The sequence below is a fragment of the Melopsittacus undulatus genome, chromosome Z (assembly GCF_012275295.1).
Source record: "Melopsittacus undulatus isolate bMelUnd1 chromosome Z, bMelUnd1.mat.Z, whole genome shotgun sequence".
Lineage (NCBI taxonomy): Eukaryota > Metazoa > Chordata > Aves > Psittaciformes > Psittaculidae > Melopsittacus > Melopsittacus undulatus.
Window position 1 is genome coordinate 86896725 of NC_047557.1, and position 16083 is coordinate 86912807.

Genomic DNA, 16083 nt, shown 5'->3' on the forward strand with positions numbered 1-16083 from the left:
GACAGTGCTATCCTGATGATGTACTAAGTAATAGGGGTTTAATAGTGTGTAGATTTTCATGTCCTCAGTGACATTGTAGTAATCAGTGTGGATAATGTAGTCACTTTTCTGAGAGACATGCTCTTCCCTCCTTTCTCATCGATACAGCACAATGGGCCAGCTGTTAATAAGCTGTTATGGCTGGAGAAGGAAATGTATTCTGGTGTTTTAAAAAATTGGCAACTCATAGTAACTGCAGGGAAGGACCTGTCCACAGGAAACAAAATGGCAATAATTGCCAAAGACACCTATCTGAATAGCAGTTTCTGGTGGTGTTAAAAATGAAAGAGTGATGCCAGTAGATTATTACATATTGAGATACATGAGGGACTTGGGCATGAAAGAAAAGAAACACGGTAACATTGTCTGAACAGTCAGGAAAAAAGACTGTAACTGGTTTATATTAATAATGCCTAAATTGAGAACCGTCACCTTTGGAAAAAATTGTGATGTGCCATATGAGTATGTGAAAAATTACATAACCCTGTGGGAAAGCAATCAGGAATTAGGGAGAATCTCCGATACTCTTGAGAACTAGCTCAGAAGGAACACAGACATATGATTGTGGATACTAGCTGAGCCTTAAGCTTCTGCCATGGCTTTAAACTATTCTGCCTCTGAAAATCAGGTGTTACTTTCTTAAGCCAGCCAAACGAAGCAGATGATGCAGCTGGTCTGGATATGTTGTACCTGGCCAAGGACTTCATTGGTCCCAGCCACCCTTGTTCTCATGTCATTTGAAAACTTCCTTTGCAATTCCTGCTATTCCCTACTGTTGACACCTGTGTTTCCCCTTTGACAGCTTATGCAATACTCAGCTTCCACTTCAAGTTCTCAAGCTATGAAGAAGTGCTAAGTGTCTGTAGAGTTTTATTCTATGTTGTCAGGTAGCTAGAAAGAAAATACACGGCTCCGGTAATACAAATGATAACAAGACTGACTTTTCTGATTTGCTTTATAAGCCAACAACAAACAAATAAAACCGAAGCAAAACCCCCAACTTGCCCCCAACCTCTCCCCCCCCCCAAAATACCCCCCAGAACATAGCTACCAACACTCATAGCAGTTTTTTAACAAGTGCTACGTAACTCCCATGTCTGTCCCCCTAACAATTTCTTGCACAGTTGTTACCTTTGATAATTGTTAATTGTCATGCTTTCTTGAAGTCTCTTCCCATGTTGCTTACTGCATAAAAAAGAACCTTTGAAGTCTGCCTTTGATTTGGTAGCTGAAGCACCTGAAGTTGTAGAGGTTGTAACAAAACTGCTAACAGCATTTATCTGACATTCTGGGACTTAATTTTAAGTGAATTTGTTTGCAATGTGCCTTTGCTGTTTGCATACAGCAGACCTAAGCTTGTACTGCTAATGTGAAGAGAAACTCATCATGCCAACCAACTCATCAGATGAGAGCCCAGATCTGTGATCTGAGTCACACATGTATTGTGATCATGCTGTTGGGTACCTTGTCCAAAAGGAGTGTGATTCAATATGCTTTAAAGTATGGTAGATGTTTGAGGAGAAGAGAGTGAGAAATATGTTCTAAATGCCTTTGCAAAATGGTGTAAAATTCTGTTGTAAAGAATTAAGTGATGCTAAAGCATCCTTAGCTGCTGTTGGTGGGTGGAGGGCTGTAGTAAGCCTGTGATGCTGTCCATCTGCAAGAGCACAACCCTTTCCAGAGCAGGAGGACTTAATAGCAGCTGAGGCAGCCAAGAAGCATTGATCTTTCAGCCTACTTTGGGGACTGCATGAGGGAGCGACAGAGTCAGAGGAAAGTAAATGGGTAAGAAGAAAGTTCCCAAACAACAACCCCTCCATTTGAGTGTGATGAGTCATCTTCGGTAGGAATTAAAAGCATTTCAGAGAAAAGTCTTTATCTCTTACTGCAGTAGTTCTGTGATTTTTGGCCTAGCTGTGAGCTTTAGTATTACTTCACCATGTAATGCAGCATTTTGTTAGAGATAGCTGAGCATGCTGCAAATGGGCAGGTACCAGCAGAGGCCACAGAGGTGTTGCAGAGGTGCCCAGACCTGGGACTGGAGCAGTGTTGGTCAGCAGGTGCTGAGACCGGTTGGCCCCATCCATCCCTTGGCACCTTCTTGCTTGGCATTGCGCCTCTGAGGTGGTGCTGTGCTCTACTGCCTAATCCCCAAATGTGGTTCCATGGAAGAAACGGTTTTAACTTGTGATTTGGTGTCTCACAGCACTCTGACCATGTCCTGGAACAGGTCAGGTCTGCTCCGAAGGAAGGTCTGTGCCGCAGAAGAGAGTGTGAGGAACATGGGCCACACGAGGGGCCACTGCAAACATGCTTGCAGGTCAGACTCCAAGGAAAAGCAAGGCACAATAAATTAGAAAGATTCCAATGAGACATGTTTAACTTGGAGGTTGCAGCCATGTAAGAAAACTCATATAGCAGGAGATGAATTTCTAGAGACATCTGTGATTGCCAGAACAAAAGGAAATAGTTGCTCAGTTTTGAGGACTACATCAGTGGGCCCTCATGTTTGTTGTTTTTGTGTTTTGTTTTGTTGGGTTTTTTTCTTCTCTTTATGTCTCTGCTGTGGTGTATGTGTTCTGTGTGAACAGAAAAGAGTAATTTTTGGTGTAGCTGAACTTGGGAAGCAGACAGACCAAGAAATGGAGTATTCTTCATGTACTTCAGGGAGCAGAATGCATGTCAGTCTCTTCTCATCAACTGATGTTTTAGATCCAGCTGCAAGCATAATTTTTTACTTTTTTTCCTGAATGTACATGTACTGTTTGTTGAAGTCTTTATTTGGGAGTTAAATTAGGCAAGGCTTACTTTTCAACAGAGACATGAAGCAAACCATGAGAGTTTTCTCATTGCCAGAAAAAAGAAATTGCTACTTGTAGTGAATCTTCTGATAGCTGTAGTTTGACAGATCTATTAGTGATGGCAGTATCTGTGGAAGGGAGAGGAAGGACAGTTCCGCAGTAGTGGCAGGACCAAGTGCAACTCTTTGGTATTCTATTAAGTAAGGATTTAATCTCTGACAGAGGAAAGCATCCTGTTAGTTTGATTTGTTTTGATTGGCATTGAATTCCAATCTTGTAAAAATCTAGATAATTGGATTCTTTTAGCTATACTTTACTTGTGGAGAAAACGAGTATTAAAGTTTTCTTCTAGATATATGCTGATTTACCGCAAAGGGAGTCATTTACAGACAGGGACAAGTGAGGATTTCACTCTACATTGCAGTGCATTTCATTCAACTTAAACATATAATTTAAAATATTACATCAGCTTATGTTACACTGACAGTGACAAATTCCTAAGGCAATAGAATATATAATGTTTTAAGTCAGCTTCTGAAACCAGGACACAGTGAGGATAACCATAAATTCTGGGTTTTGCATGGATATTTTTGTTGGCAGAGTTCCCATTTTCCTTAAACTAGCTCCTGTGGTATAGGATCAGATCCTAGCCCTACATGTTCCTGTAGGCACTTTCATGGGCTCAGTCCTGGCATGGCTACAGAGTCTAACTAGGGAGCTGTTGCCTATTTAAATGATTGAAGGCTGTAGACACTGATTTTAATCAAGATTTCAATGTTAGTCAAAATGTTCTAAAGAAGTAATTTCCTAGTTATATTTTTAAATATAATGTTGACTACTCATAGAGATTAAAATTGTAACAGGGATAAAACAGGATAAAACTACTGCATATAAATGATTCTCAAAATGCAGGGTGAGTGGGAATTAGGGCATATCACGATGTAATGGCTGGATGCATTTACCTGTCAAAACAGATACGAGCTGTATTACTAGCTGTATTAACTAGTGGATACCTAATGAGTTGATAACAGAAGAATGAACTTTCTTTTATTTCCTTAATTTTTCCCTTAGTACTCAATGGTGTGTTTCACTTCTGCTGGCTCAGGTACAGTAATTATTGAAAAACACCTTGGATCATACTGTATAAATTAAAGCATGGGAGTTCACACGTTACTTTTTTTAGTCTTGTTAGTCTGTTGTTTGCTTTCCAGTGGCTGTTGAGGAATTAATATTTTGTCAATTTTTTACTTTTACAAATCAAAGCTATAGATATGGCATATGCCGTGAGAAGTGTACTTTGGCAATATGACTAAGTATGACTTCTTTGGCATAACTGTCTAAATAGATTAGAATAGTTGAGAGCAGGATAGTTTGATGGATGGATATCCTTATGGTTCCTTTGATGAGGCCTAGTACGCATCAAATGCTGAATGTCATTTTAATGTGTACTTTTGGAGCCCTGTAAGAGAGTGGTGACAGAAATCCAACATGCCTAGATAGAGTTGCCATAAAGTCATTTTGAGAAGGGGGAAAGATTTTGGACCATACTTTGCCTCCTTTATCCATGTGTATAACTGAAGAGACCATAGAGATGGCTGACATTCCCCTCAGTAAATGTATCTGTACTTTAGGGATTTTTGTATCAGCCACGTAGGATAACAAAAGAGAGATCCAAGACAAAGTCATTTTAGTCTGTGGAGGAATCACACGAGTTATTTCTCTTTAGTTTTCTGTTTCACACATTATGTCTTTGCCTGATTGTCATGCTGAGTAGATCAGTGATTGAGTTTCTTGCCTGACTTGTGTTTAAAATCACCAAGTTTTGCCTAGCTTCAATCCAAGACTGTAAAGCAGAAAAGGCTCAATCAAAACTTGATTCTGTCCGCTTGAGAAGTTCATGATTTTTTGTCAGAACTAATCTGTCATTTTTCGCATAATGTTACAAAAATCTTAAATGCTTATAATGCTTATGTATCACTTTTACGTCTGGTTAAGTTTATGTAAAAGAGCTTGTGATAGTCTTTAAAATTTTCATGGTATTCTCAGTGGATTATTTTGAATTCATGAGCTTTTCAATTTCCATGTAGTAATGCAATTAGGATATCATGTGGATATTTTAGTGCACTTGTATTTCTATGTGTGCCCCTGTTATAAGATGATTTTCATTGTTAATCACTTCTTTGATAAACATTTTGTTCATAATGAAATGCTGCAGATCCTTTAGGTTCAGTATTGGTCTTTGTAGTGTAAATGAAAATATAAGAGTTAAGATAATTGATGGAAATTTTCTTTTCTTGATTTCTTCTTAGAAGATTTTGTTTGCTCAGGCGCTATGTACAAATGCTGTGGACTTTAATATTGCTATTGACTAGCTCTCCTACCTTCTTGCTACTCGTCAAACCACTGTCAAACATAAAAAATGGGTTATACTTCCTTGTCTGAAAGCTATTCCATAGGTACATTAGGTTAAGGCCCACAACATCATACCACACAGTAAAAAATTAAATCCCCATTCTTTTTCTATTTTCTAAATATTGATTAGCCATGTAACTTAAATTAAAATTACAGAAAATACATTGTTTGGCAGTATCAAATGTACATAAGCGTAAGTGCATGTAAATTATAAGAGATTGGAAATAATGCAAAATATTTTATTTCATCTGATATGTCATGAAATATATATTTCATGTCTTGTCTGTCTGGTTCTAGATAGCCAGCTACAAAATATTGTTTCCACTTTTAGCTTTTAATAACGATTTTAAGATAAACAAAACAAAAAAAAAACCAACAAAAAACCAACCCAAACAAACAGACAAAAAAAGCTTAAAAAATTAGGAAGAGATCCAGAAAAGAAAATCTGGAATAAGTGGATGTAAAAAACTGCACAAACGTCAAATAGTGTCAGAAAAAGTAAGAGTTAAGAATTCATGGGCTTGTGTATAAAATTAGATTCTGGGTCAGTGCAAGTCAAGAGAATTTAGTCTCAGTAAAATCAGAGATGCAACCAAGATGACAAGACTTAGAGTAAATGGTTTGTAACCCATGTCATCACATTTTGTTGCCTCAGTGTAAAAGACAAAAAAGCCTGTATTGTGTAACAATGAAGAGAGAACAAAAGCTAGCCTTTTAGGTGGAGAACACCTTCAACAAAGTACTGCCTGAAAAATAATGAAAAAAGTTCATCTGAAAAAGAAATGGTCATTCTGATGATCTGCATCTTTGCTTTAACAGCAGAGATTTTCTTCATGCAATAAAGTAATGTCTGTAAGCTAAAATGAATGGAGTAATATGCAGAAAGTGATATCCTTTTAGAAAAGACTTCGAATGACTTCCAGATGCCACTGCCAATACAAGTCACAGTCAAAATGACCCTGTAGTTAACGGTAGTAAATTTTCACAGAAGGGTGCCCTGAAGCAAATGGGTATTTCAGCCAATAAGTCTCATGTTTTGATCTTTCTGTATCAAGTGCTCCACTTTTGCCACATGCATTCATCTCAAAGGAAGTACACTCCTTTACCGAAAATATTAAAACAATTTAAGAAGTAGAAGAAACAGCATGGTGCAGTATAGATGATGAGCCAAACTGATAATGACTTGGGGAGCACAGGGGGAATGAGGGTAAGAGTGCATAGGATCTGGATTATGAGCTCGTGGGGTTACCTTCATCTGTACTGGATCCAGGTGTATCATCACATGTACTTCAATGCTAAGGATTCCTTTTTACTGCATAGGCATCAGCAGAAAGACACATGAATACCGAGTAATAAGATTTATTGCTACAGGGAAGCAGGATGCTGTAGCACTTATACATAAGATGGATGAGGCAGGTTGTGCATCTTCTCTAACACATGCATTGCTTCTTTGTATGGCTGCACCTGTCCCATCCAAGAAAAGACTTTCGGGAGCACAGAACCACTATCTCTGTTCAGGAAGAGTTGTACAAATGTACAAGGAAAGTCTCTTGGGCTAAAGTTACCTCAATGAAGACACAGATATTTGAAAACTGGTTTGAGCTTATTTTAAGAAGAGAGCACTGGGAAGGTCAGACACCGTTGTGGAAGTCCAGTGGACTGTACACCAGGGGCCCAGAACTGCTGCTTTGTTCTGTGTCATTTCATTAAGGATCATTGCACCTGCTACTAATTGTAATGCAGGTTATTAATAATGAAAGAGTTTTCAAAATCTAATTTATTTCTCATGTTGCTGTCTGTTCAAACAATGGGTATAGATTAATCAGGTTGCTGAATCAATTTGTGAGCTATTTATTGTTTTCACTTATTAACTGTTGAAAAAAAAATCTGTTCAAATGTTTATTCATTGTGTATTGATCTGTGTGTGGTTGAAAATAAGAAAACTGAGTTGTTCATAGGCAGATTCCAGTTGGCTTTTCCTTCAGGGTCTTGCTTTTAATTTATAAATGTGGTAAGTGTTGTGTAGATGTAGAAGAAGACATAGTTTGTGCCCTCAGGAAACAGTAGAAACACAGCCATGCAAGTTCTTGAGTTTCTGAGACATGAAGTACAAGAAAAATGAAGTCAGAGATTGGTACATAGCTTGCTACTTCCATGTGTGTTTGACTGCTAGATTAAAGATAAAAAAGTGTAGTTTTGTGTGGTGGAACAAAGATTTTTAGGAGTGGTTGAGTACATTCTCCAGTGTGCTGCAGTGTCTGCACTTGAAACCTGTCCGGGCAGTGTTATTTGTTTAAAACAACTTTAAAATCCCACTCAGACAGGATTGTTTTATACCTGCTCCTGTTGCTAGTAACAGCTAAGAATAATTGATGTCAGTAAAGGAAAAATGGTTTTCTTTCTGTATATGTTCCCTGCCCTGGTTTTGTCTACTTTCTGTATTTGATGGCAGTTTGTGTCTTCTCAGTTACAGTGTTTTTCCCATGTCATCAGTCAGCCTGTTTCCCTGTTGTTTATCTGGGTATTTCACACTGCATCAAGGGAAGAAATGGTTAAAAATGGGGATTTTCATTCCACAGATAAGCCCTCATTCACAACTGGGGGGGAGAAGTGAAGTCTGGAGCAAGTGTAGAAACTGATTCTGCATTTAATTTACTAAAAATGCATCTAATTCGACAAACAAGAAACAAACCAAACTGCAAATTGACAGTTCTGCAAGTCAGTTCTGTAAGCCTGTGAAAGTAAATTTACCTGATCATTCTATATGGTAACTGCTAATGACTAAATACTGTTTCAATCTCTTTTAGGATCAGAGTCACACACAAGTTTCCCAGTATCGCCAGGATCACTCTCTGATTATGAGATCTATTGTCCACATGACTGATGCTACTCATTCGGGAATTATGCCTCCTTCTCAGCTAACCACCATTAACCAGTCTCAGCTAAGTGCACAGCTGGGGCTAAATTTAGGAGGCACTAATTTGCCACACACTTCTCCCTCCCCACCTGCCAGTAAATCAGCCACTCCTTCCCCATCCAGCTCTATAAATGAAGAAGATGCAGATGAATCAAATAGAGTAAGTTATTGCTGGCACTGTAGTGAGTAAGCTTTACATGTCTATATGTTATATTTTCATGAATGTGGCAGGTGGCAGGATCATCTCAGCTGCAGTTTGGTCATATAAAATACAAATGTTACAGTATAGTGAAATATGATTAATTTCCTGTTTAGCCACTTCAGACATTTCCACAATAACTCCATAGTGATAAATGTAAAAATATACATAGAATAATTAGGGTTGAAAAGCACCTGAATATAATCTGCTCCCAACCTCCCTGTTATGGGCAGGGACACCTCACACTAAACCATATCACCCAAGGCTTTGTCCAACCTGGCTTTGAACACTGCCAGAGATGGAGCATTCCCAACTTATTGGGCAACCCATTCCAGTGCCTCACCACCCTTACAGTAAAGAACTTCCTCGTTACATCTAACCTGAACTTCCCCTGTTTAAGTTTATACCCATTACTTCTTGTCCTATCACTACAGTCCTTGATGAAGATTCCCTCTCCAGCATCCGTGTAGGCCCCTTTCAGGAACGGTACTTCTCCAGAACATGTTTTGCAGTCAGGTACTTGCTGAACCAGAAGTGATGTCTTCATAGTTGATAACTTGCGGAGAAATTTTCTTTCGTGAACTTCTCTTGTTGCCTTCTAATCTCATGTAAAGTTTTAGCATCTAGAACACTGTTTCCAGAGCTCCATTGTGTATTGTAAATACCCTGACTGTATATATATATATATATATATATGTATATATATGGTTTAATACTTTCATAATTTATTTCAGATTTTATAGATTTAGTGAAACTGGACAATTTTGTCATTTTGGTATTCTTTAAAGTCATATAAAACATAGATGCATTTAGACGGAAATAAAATAAGCTTTCTTTTAACTGAAAGTTTAGTCATTTTACACTTTGCTTTAAATAAATCTGTTATAAAAGGAAAATTTTATCAACAAAACAAAGCACAAATGTTATCATAGCAGTATATTTAAAGGGCATAATTTAGACTGTTCCATGACAGGATTTCTCATCAAGTTAATGGAAATTGTGCATATGTAAAGATCATTACACAGGATCCTTAAAATATCAAAGTAAAATGTATATCATGGAGATATATTTAGAGCCACATTATTCCCTTGTTGCAATAAGCTGTGCGGAGCTCAATGAAAGATGGTACAGGGCATGAGGTGCATGCAGGTACCAGAATTACCTGTATGCTGGTGTGCTTCTGTTGGGGTTCCCCATCTCAGGGGCAAGAGGGAGATGTAGGAGCAGTACCAGTGCCTGGCAGTGACCTGAGCCTCCAATGCTACTGCATGGGCACCTGACCCTGCACTGGGGCAGCGGAGGTGTGTGCTGGACACAGTGGGTGTTTGCTGCAGGTGGATAGAAGCAGCAGATTTGCTACTGCTTTTTGCCTGAAGGGTGGGCTTTTTAAACTCTGACCCATGTCTTATTGACAGTCTGAGTGTGAGAATCATTAAATGCCTCCAAGCTCTTCTCTTTTGAGTCTCTGCTGCTGAAATTACATCTTAATAGAAAAACATAGACTGCCAATTCAAAATATACTGTAGTTTGGTTTTTTTTTCTTTAGTTATTTTTTAATGCAAATTAGCATTGGGGTGTATTTTTTCAGGTCAAGTTTGTAAGATTCGACTCTCAGCCATGCTTACAAGGAGTAGTAACTATTCATACATTTTGTTCTAGTAGATCTGGTGAAATTAAGAACTGTTTGGGAGGAGAAAGGCTTGCACAATGGGACTGTCCAAAATGTTGCTTATATAGCAGTTTTATCCATATATTATTAAACCAGACTGTCAATAATTTTTTTCATAATTAACCTGACTTATTTCATGCATATATTGACTGTTCTTGCTGTTACTATTTTTTAGGCTACTGGAGAAAAAAGAGCTGCCCCAGATTCTGGCAAGAAGCCCAAGACTCCTAAGAAGAAGAAAAAGAAAGATCCCAATGAGCCACAAAAGCCAGTGTCGGCATATGCCCTTTTTTTCAGGGATACACAAGCTGCAATTAAAGGGCAGAACCCGAATGCTACATTTGGAGAGGTCTCAAAAATAGTGGCTTCTATGTGGGACAGTTTAGGAGAAGAACAGAAACAGGTAAAAAAATGATGCAGGGCAAGAAGTAAAATAGTAATCCTTATAAAAAATATCCTCTTACCTTTATTCTGAGTGGAACATGCTACTTGCTGGTGTGACCTCTTATTCTTTAGAGCTATAATGATTTTTGAACTTGATGAAGACCTGGTACCTAAAAGCATTTTCTTGTAAGAGGCAGTAGGTAGTATTAAATGGCTGTGTTTGTCTTCAAATTTTAAAGGGCAGTTTGTAAAACATCTCAGGTGATACTGTCCTAGAGTCCTGTTCAGACTGTCTTTTGATGATTCCTATTTCAAAGCTCTTGTTTCCCATTAATCATGTTAGAAAAGTGGAAGGTACAGCACATTTAGTATTTCTCTTTGATCTGCCTTATGAATTTGTTACAAAGCGTATTGATTTCCAGCCTTTGAAGGCAATCCTCTGCCTCATTACAATGTCGTGTGTAAAATGTTATCTCCAACTCAAACTTGGTACGGAATGATGAGTTTTATTCTTCCTTGAGGGTTATTCTTCTTTTAACACACATGTAACTTCTACACATGGATGGAAGTGGAGGGGGGGAAATCCTCTGAGGCTATTTTCTTGTTGGTACTCCTTACAGCTTCTAGTAACAGGTAATGGAAGCTGTGATGAAAAAGTAGATTTTGCATAGGACGCTTTCCAGCAAGATATGAATGATCTTGTTTGTCAAATACATTTGGAAACCTTCAGTGTGATCTAACAAATGATGGTGAACATGATTTGAAGGCAGACTTTATTCCCTCATACTGGCTTTGGGGAAAGTGAAATGTCCAAGCTTTATGAAACAACTTTTCTAAAGATGTATTCTTTGATTTGTATTTTGAATGTTTAAAAAAATATTGCATAGGCACCTTTGGCTATTTTATACTACTGCAGATACTTCTTAGCATCTGAAATACACCATGTTCTAATATCGTATTTACTTAGGGTCATTACGATAGTATTTCCTGGGGAAGTGTGCATAGGTAGTCTTGTCAAACAGTTGGCTGTTCTAGCCACATTTTTTATTCACAATAAATAAACATAAGTTCTGCTCCAGTGGTAGACCTGAAAGTCTGTAGCCAGGGAAGAAAAAGCACATGTAACAGTACAGTATTAAAATGGGTTTTGAGCTCTGTTTTTTGTTTCTTTGCATTCTGTCAAAAACACCTTAATAATTGAAGTTGGCGAAACTGTGTTCTCTTTTAATAGGTATATAAAAGAAAAACTGAAGCTGCCAAAAAAGAATATCTAAAGGCACTTGCAGCCTATAGAGCAAGCCTTGTTTCTAAGGTAAGTCTAATAATGCCTTCCATGCAATGGAATTTAGCTTTTGGCAGTGGTGTTTAAATATTGGTAGTGGGGGGTGTGGTGTTATGCAAAATAGAAGTAGAATCCTGGGAGTGCATTAATACAGCTCCACAAGATGTTGGTCTGCTGCTTGAACCCTGCTTAGTCTCTGCAAAGAAAAAGTCATCTCTCCAATGGCACAGTAATTATTACCAAACAATAACTTTGCAAATGTACATCATCCTTTATCTATGGTGGCAAAATAATGCAAAAGTAAAATTCAGTCATGAAAAATACAGTGACCACCTGACATTAATATTTGCAAGCTATTTGCAGAGTTTTGTTCTTTCCTCAAGTGCTCCTTCTCAAAAGATGGACTTGCTTTGTATGGAGCTGGAGAGCAGTCACTGCATGACAAAGCTTAAGTAATTCTTGCAGGTGAGGGGAAGAAATGTGTGGTGGCTCTGAATTTGGAGAGTGCCTACAAATAGACTAGCTGGCACAAAGCTATATGGAGTATTTTAGTGGATGCCGAATTAAAATGAAACTTGTGAAGAAAACAGAGCTCTGCTGTCTCATATGAGAACTTACCTTTTTAACCAGCAGCGCTACACTGGTTGTAGATCTGTTGCTTCTGAATACCATAAACGGAAATATGCTTATGGACATGTAAAACATGATTAAAAGTCATTCAAGGTAGTTATTTCTCTACCAATGTTTCATAAAGATCAATTACAAAAATATCTTTGATCTCAAGAAAGCAAGAGAAGGAAGTGATGCTATCTAACTCCTGATGATGTTTGAACATACAATTGCAGAGCATTAGTAAATCACACAGAAAGCTGCTGTGTGTTTTAATTAGTGATTAAACATGCAACAGCAGATGTTATACATGTGTTCCTGAAAGCTGGAAAATTTCTTCTCCTTGTGTTGAGAAGCTGTGTTTTTCTGTTGTCTCTAGGACTTAGATAATATTCTCAAAGTGTTTAGTATCACTCCTAACTTCAATGGCAGCTGGAATTCTAGATACCTTTGAGGAATTTAGTTTTTCAGTCCTAAGTGCCTTTTTCAAAAACATCAGAAATAATTTTCTCCCAATATCCATGGGACCTGGGCTGCCAAGTAACTTGTGGGAAGACTAAGTGGAAATTGTACTCTAAGTCCAGTTTTCATCTCATCTCCTTCAACTTAAGACATAATTGCTGTAGCTTTTTTATCCAAGGTAGTTGCTGAGCGTAGGGATGCAACTTATTGCAATAGACCTTTTTGGACTGTAGTTTTCCCTCATATGTGTCTTATCACAAACCTCCAGGACACTGACAAAAGGCAGCATCCCCTAAGCCAGGCATCCCCTGATGCAGCTGTACCCCTTCCAGGGTATTCAGTTGGATGTCTTGATAGTGTTCCCTTAGACTTTTGTTTCTTGTAGAAACCTTGGTCTTGATTCCTTATATGTGAAAATCTACAACAAGCAAATTTTAAAAGTTGTGTGAGAAGTTTTATTGTTTGTAAACTCTTATGCTGTAACTAGTGCGGGGGCATATGTTTCTGCTGAGATTTGTCTTCCAAAGAACAGGGGGTTTCTGAAAACATATAAATATAGAAAGTGTTTGGCCTTTTTTAGCTCTTTCAGCCACAAAATGTATGTGACATCTGTGACTTTCTGGTGTTGAACAAGGGCATGAGTTAGTTTTTTGTCCAAGAAAGAACTTGATGTATGATACAGAGACAGATGAAGAGGTTATACAATGGTTCAGTGGATCAGTGATCTTTTCTGATAGAAAACAAAAGATGAAAAAGTCTTCCTAAATGTGACTTTTATTTCATGTAAATGGTAGCAATGTCGTTTTTGTTAAAAATAAAATTAATTTCTTTTCCAAACACAGGCTGCTGCTGAATCTGCTGAGGCCCAGACAATTCGTTCTGTTCAGCAAACTTTGGCATCCACAAATCTGTCTTCCTCCCTTATTCTGAATACTTCTCTTTCTCAACATGCAACAGTGTCAGCCTCTCCGCAAACTCTTCAACAGCCCCTTCCAAGAGCAATAGCTCCAAAACCTTTAACCATGAGACTGCCGATGAATCAGATTGTAGCTTCTGTTACAATTGCACCAAACATGCCAGCAAACATTGCTGCCCCATTGATAAGCTCTATGGGAACAAATATGGTGGCAATGCCGTCTCCGTCTCAAGTCAGTCCATCAATGCAAAGCCAGCAGCACCAGATACAGCAGCTCCAGCAGCAACAGATGCAGCAGATGCAACAGCAGCAGCTGCATCAGCATCAAATGCATCAGCAAATACAACAGCAAATGCAACAACAGCATTTTCAGCATCACATGCAACAACATTTGCAACAGCAGCAGCAGCTTCAGCAGCATATTAATCAACAGCAAATGCAACAGCAACTGCAGCACATGCAGCTTCAGCAAATGCAGCAGCAGCAAATGCAGCATATGCAACATCAGTCACAGCCTTCTCCTCAGCAGCACTCTCCGGTAGCTTCTCAGATCACTTCTCCCATCCCCGCTATTGGGAGCCCTCAGCCAGCACCTCAGCAGCACCAGTCACAAATACAATCTCAGACACAGACTCAAGTGTTATCACAGGTCAGTATTTTCTGAAGAGAAATGATCCTGTAACATGGCTTTTTAGTGGTGAAGGGGATATGAAATAAACCATATTTAGCTAAAAATTTTAAATTGTTGATGGTAGTTATGCAGGGATGCATAACAGATCAAATGATGCTCTAAAGTGTCTATTAGATAGGCAATAAAGAACTACCATGTAGCTGTGTATCATCTTTTAGCTGACTATAAATCATTTTGTTTAAAAAAAAAAGCAGCTGTGCTCTTTTTCATGTGATGCCTTTTTAATTTATTTAAGCTTTACCTGCAATATGTGAATCAATGGCCTAATAAATACCTGAACCTTATGACTGCAAAATGGCCTTGCAGAGTTATAAGATATAATCTTTCTTTTTCTAAAAGTGAGTAGTGCACTTCAAGGCAGTATGAACTCATGAAGCCCTTAAAGCACAGTTGTGACTACCTGTAAAATGATGATTGGTTTTCATACAATCATACTTGTATAACATGAGTTAGTTGATGGCATTTTTGTCATGGAAAAAAAAGAGTAAATCACAGATTTTTGCCAAAGCTCTTAAGTTTTTTCTCTCCTACATGTCGTCAGAATGCAAGTAGCTGAACTTAAATGTTTGAAACAACCTTTCACTTCATTTCTCCAAATAAACCTATCATAGTTTGTAAGAAGATATATATTGACATTAACACTCTTAGGTTAATTCCAGTTACAGAACAAATGTGAATATTATATTCTGTGTTGAAGTGATGAGTTTCTGATTGAATACACTGTATTTTTAAAGGGGAATGCACTTAAATAAAACTGTTATTACAGAAAGCTGAGATGAAAGCCAGAGTTTTTAATACGCTGTAAAACCAGTAGAATATTTAAATGAAACTCCACTGAATAATCAATGTAAATATTTTCTTTAAAAGTTGTAAGTTTTCATATCATGTGTTGTAAAGTTTTCATAAATGAGGCTTTAATGTAAACACTGGTAACATGAATTATTAATTGCTACATTGCTTATTGTGTTTTTATGCTGTTTTATACTTTTTTATGAGTTATGATAGCAGCAATTAAGTTGTTTGTATTTTGCTTATCTAAAATAAATGCTTTTATCTTGCTATAGAATAAACACATTTCAGTAAAACCGATGAGCCATGAGTCTTTGATAGAAAACCGAGAAACGCTTACTTATGCAAACACTTCCTAGGAAAATTTAGTTCATGTTTTGGATATTTTTGTGCACATACTGGGTAAGCAGGTATGATGGGATCCAAGAGTGTGATCAGCTCTTGTACCTGTTGAGGAGCTGTGTATGTCTCTGAGAGAAGGCAGGTGGTAGAGTTGCAAAGCATTCATGATACCCTGTGTTGCATTTATCTGCAGGAGCATCATAGAGAGCCTGTCTCTCAGCAGTGGTGTTTGGAGATAAGCACAAATTGTGGTTTTCTTTGTATCTTTCCATTTCAGATGTAAACACAGCTCCTGCCATGGGCTTCCCCTCTGTAAGCCCCCAACTCGGAGTTCAGCTGATCCTGAGTTGTCTGACTTTTATAATAAAAATAGGACATGGTAGAGGAGAGGTGGAGAGGGTGGGTATTGCATATGAGGGGTTTGGAAACATTCACATTCTATGTGGTGTTAGGTTATTAGTGCTGTTTTGCTCTGGAAAAAGAGGATAAATTCTTTATTTTCTTCTTTCTCTTCCTTGGCTGCAGTAACTGTGCAGCAAATGCAGTCTGACCACTATCCCCAGTTGTCTGG

At 38.0% G+C, this 16083-nt stretch overlaps 1 protein-coding gene across 3 annotated transcripts in view; it reads left to right on the forward strand.

Annotated features, from left to right (window-relative positions):
* The window catches only part of TOX3 (TOX high mobility group box family member 3), a 77261-nt gene extending 61795 nt beyond the window's left edge, over positions 1–15466 (forward strand). For all 3 annotated transcript variants that reach the window (XM_005152217.3, XM_013129832.3, XM_031051824.1), the window contains exons 4-7: positions 8060–8329; positions 10213–10440; positions 11653–11733; positions 13617–15466. In XM_005152217.3, the coding sequence (XP_005152274.1) occupies positions 8060–8329; positions 10213–10440; positions 11653–11733; positions 13617–14354 (1317 nt within the window). In that variant the 3' untranslated portion in view covers positions 14355–15466. The remainder of the gene's footprint in view (positions 1–8059; positions 8330–10212; positions 10441–11652; positions 11734–13616) is intronic.
* The last annotated feature ends 617 nt before the right edge of the window (positions 15467–16083 follow it).